Genomic DNA, 1,466 nt, shown 5'->3' on the forward strand with positions numbered 1-1,466 from the left:
GGCCGGGCCGCGGGGAGCCAAAAAAAAACGCGGCAATGCCCTTCATCTCTTTCATGAGGAGATCTATTTTTAGGGAAGAAAGCCCATTAAGTGTCGCCTTCCCTAATTCAGCGCTTCACTTGGTAAGATTTGACAGGTAGATCTTTCTTATTTTTTTTTTTTTTATTTTTTCCTTTTTTTTTTTTTTTTTTTTTTTTTTCAGTCTTCTTGCCTCGGTAGAGGTGGCTTGAAGGACTCCCTGCTCTTCTCAGAAACATTTTACAGAAGAAGGGTGAGCTTTCTGTAGCTTCTCAATGCTTTGTGTGGGGAAGAGGTGCGAGCGAGATGACTGAGAAGTGTTCTGCAAGAAACAAACATCTGATTCCACACATCCTTTTCTTTTTTTTTTTTCCCCTATGTACAGTCCACATACTTAAAACATTCGGCAGGGATCACATCAAGCGACAAATTCAAGCCTCGTGGACGCTCCTCTTGAAATGTGACGTAGGTCCCAGTCCATCTTCGCTTGATGTTTGCCCATGCTTGTATGCAGAGGATCCTGGTTTGCTTTTGGGTTGGGAGACTTTGGTTTACCTTTTCCCCAGGCATCATTTTGCTCTATTCACCACCAAAAGAAGTGACGTGACGGTGGCCGATTAAGTTAAAGCTATCCTTGCCCTGTTGGGTTCCTCCTAGTAGGGTCTCCAGACCGACTCATCCATCCTCCCAGTAGTCGTCATGGTTGTTGGTGAGTTACTGTGGCTGCCGTCCGCATCCACCCCGTCGCTCTGGCTGCCCAGGTTGGGGTTCATTAAGTTGTTCCCTGCCGAGGCACTTGTACAAGAAGAGAGCATCCGTGTCGGGGAGCGCTCGCCACCCGCCACCATGGAGAACTGGTAGGAGCCCGAGGACGTGCCGTAGTACAAATGGTAGGGAGAGGGGTTGGCCTGGAAGGGTCCACTTTGGTTTTGCGTGGAGCCGGGGTAGGGGGGAGGCAGGTAGGTGTGGTGGAAGCGCGTGGTGGTGGGCATGCTGGTCATGCTGATGCCCCCGATGCCCGTGGCGGAGGGCGTGGCGGTGTAAGGGAAGGCGGCGGGCATGGCACCGGGGTAATGCATCCGGGGGTCGGAGAACCTGGTCTCGGTGAGCGCCGGCAGCGTCGGGAAGGAGCGATCGAACTGACGGGGGTCAGAGAAGGGGCTGAGATCTGACGTGCCTGGTGGGGTGGAGGAAGAAAGACAGTTGTTAAAGCACGGTCCTTGAGCTTGTGGAGTTTGCCCCAGATGCCCTAGTCTGCCCTAGATGCCCTAGTTTGCCCTAATTTACCCTAATTTTCCTGGGCCATCCTCTGCCCGAGGAATTAGAGTTGGAGGGGGAAGCATCTCTTGGCTCTGCCCGCCAAGAGAGCAGGGGAACTTAAACAGAAAACCCCTAAACCCGTTTGTTTAAGTTGTTCCCATTTCCTGTCCTAAAATTTGTTGTTTCCT

At 51.7% G+C, this 1,466-nt stretch overlaps 1 protein-coding gene across 1 annotated transcript; it reads right to left on the reverse strand.

Annotated features, from left to right (window-relative positions):
- Nucleotides 1-438: 438 nt before the first annotated feature.
- Nucleotides 439-1,197, reverse strand: LOC103780523 (runt-related transcription factor 3-like). The gene has a single exon (XM_008948215.1). It carries the CDS (start codon nt 1,095-1,097, stop codon nt 672-674), a length of 426 nt encoding a protein of 141 aa, XP_008946463.1. The 5' UTR covers nt 1,098-1,197; the 3' UTR covers nt 439-671.
- Nucleotides 1,198-1,466: the final 269 nt, after the last annotated feature.

This window comes from Merops nubicus, unplaced genomic scaffold (assembly GCF_000691845.1).
Source record: "Merops nubicus isolate BGI_N331 unplaced genomic scaffold, ASM69184v1 scaffold46270, whole genome shotgun sequence".
NCBI lineage: Eukaryota > Metazoa > Chordata > Aves > Coraciiformes > Meropidae > Merops > Merops nubicus.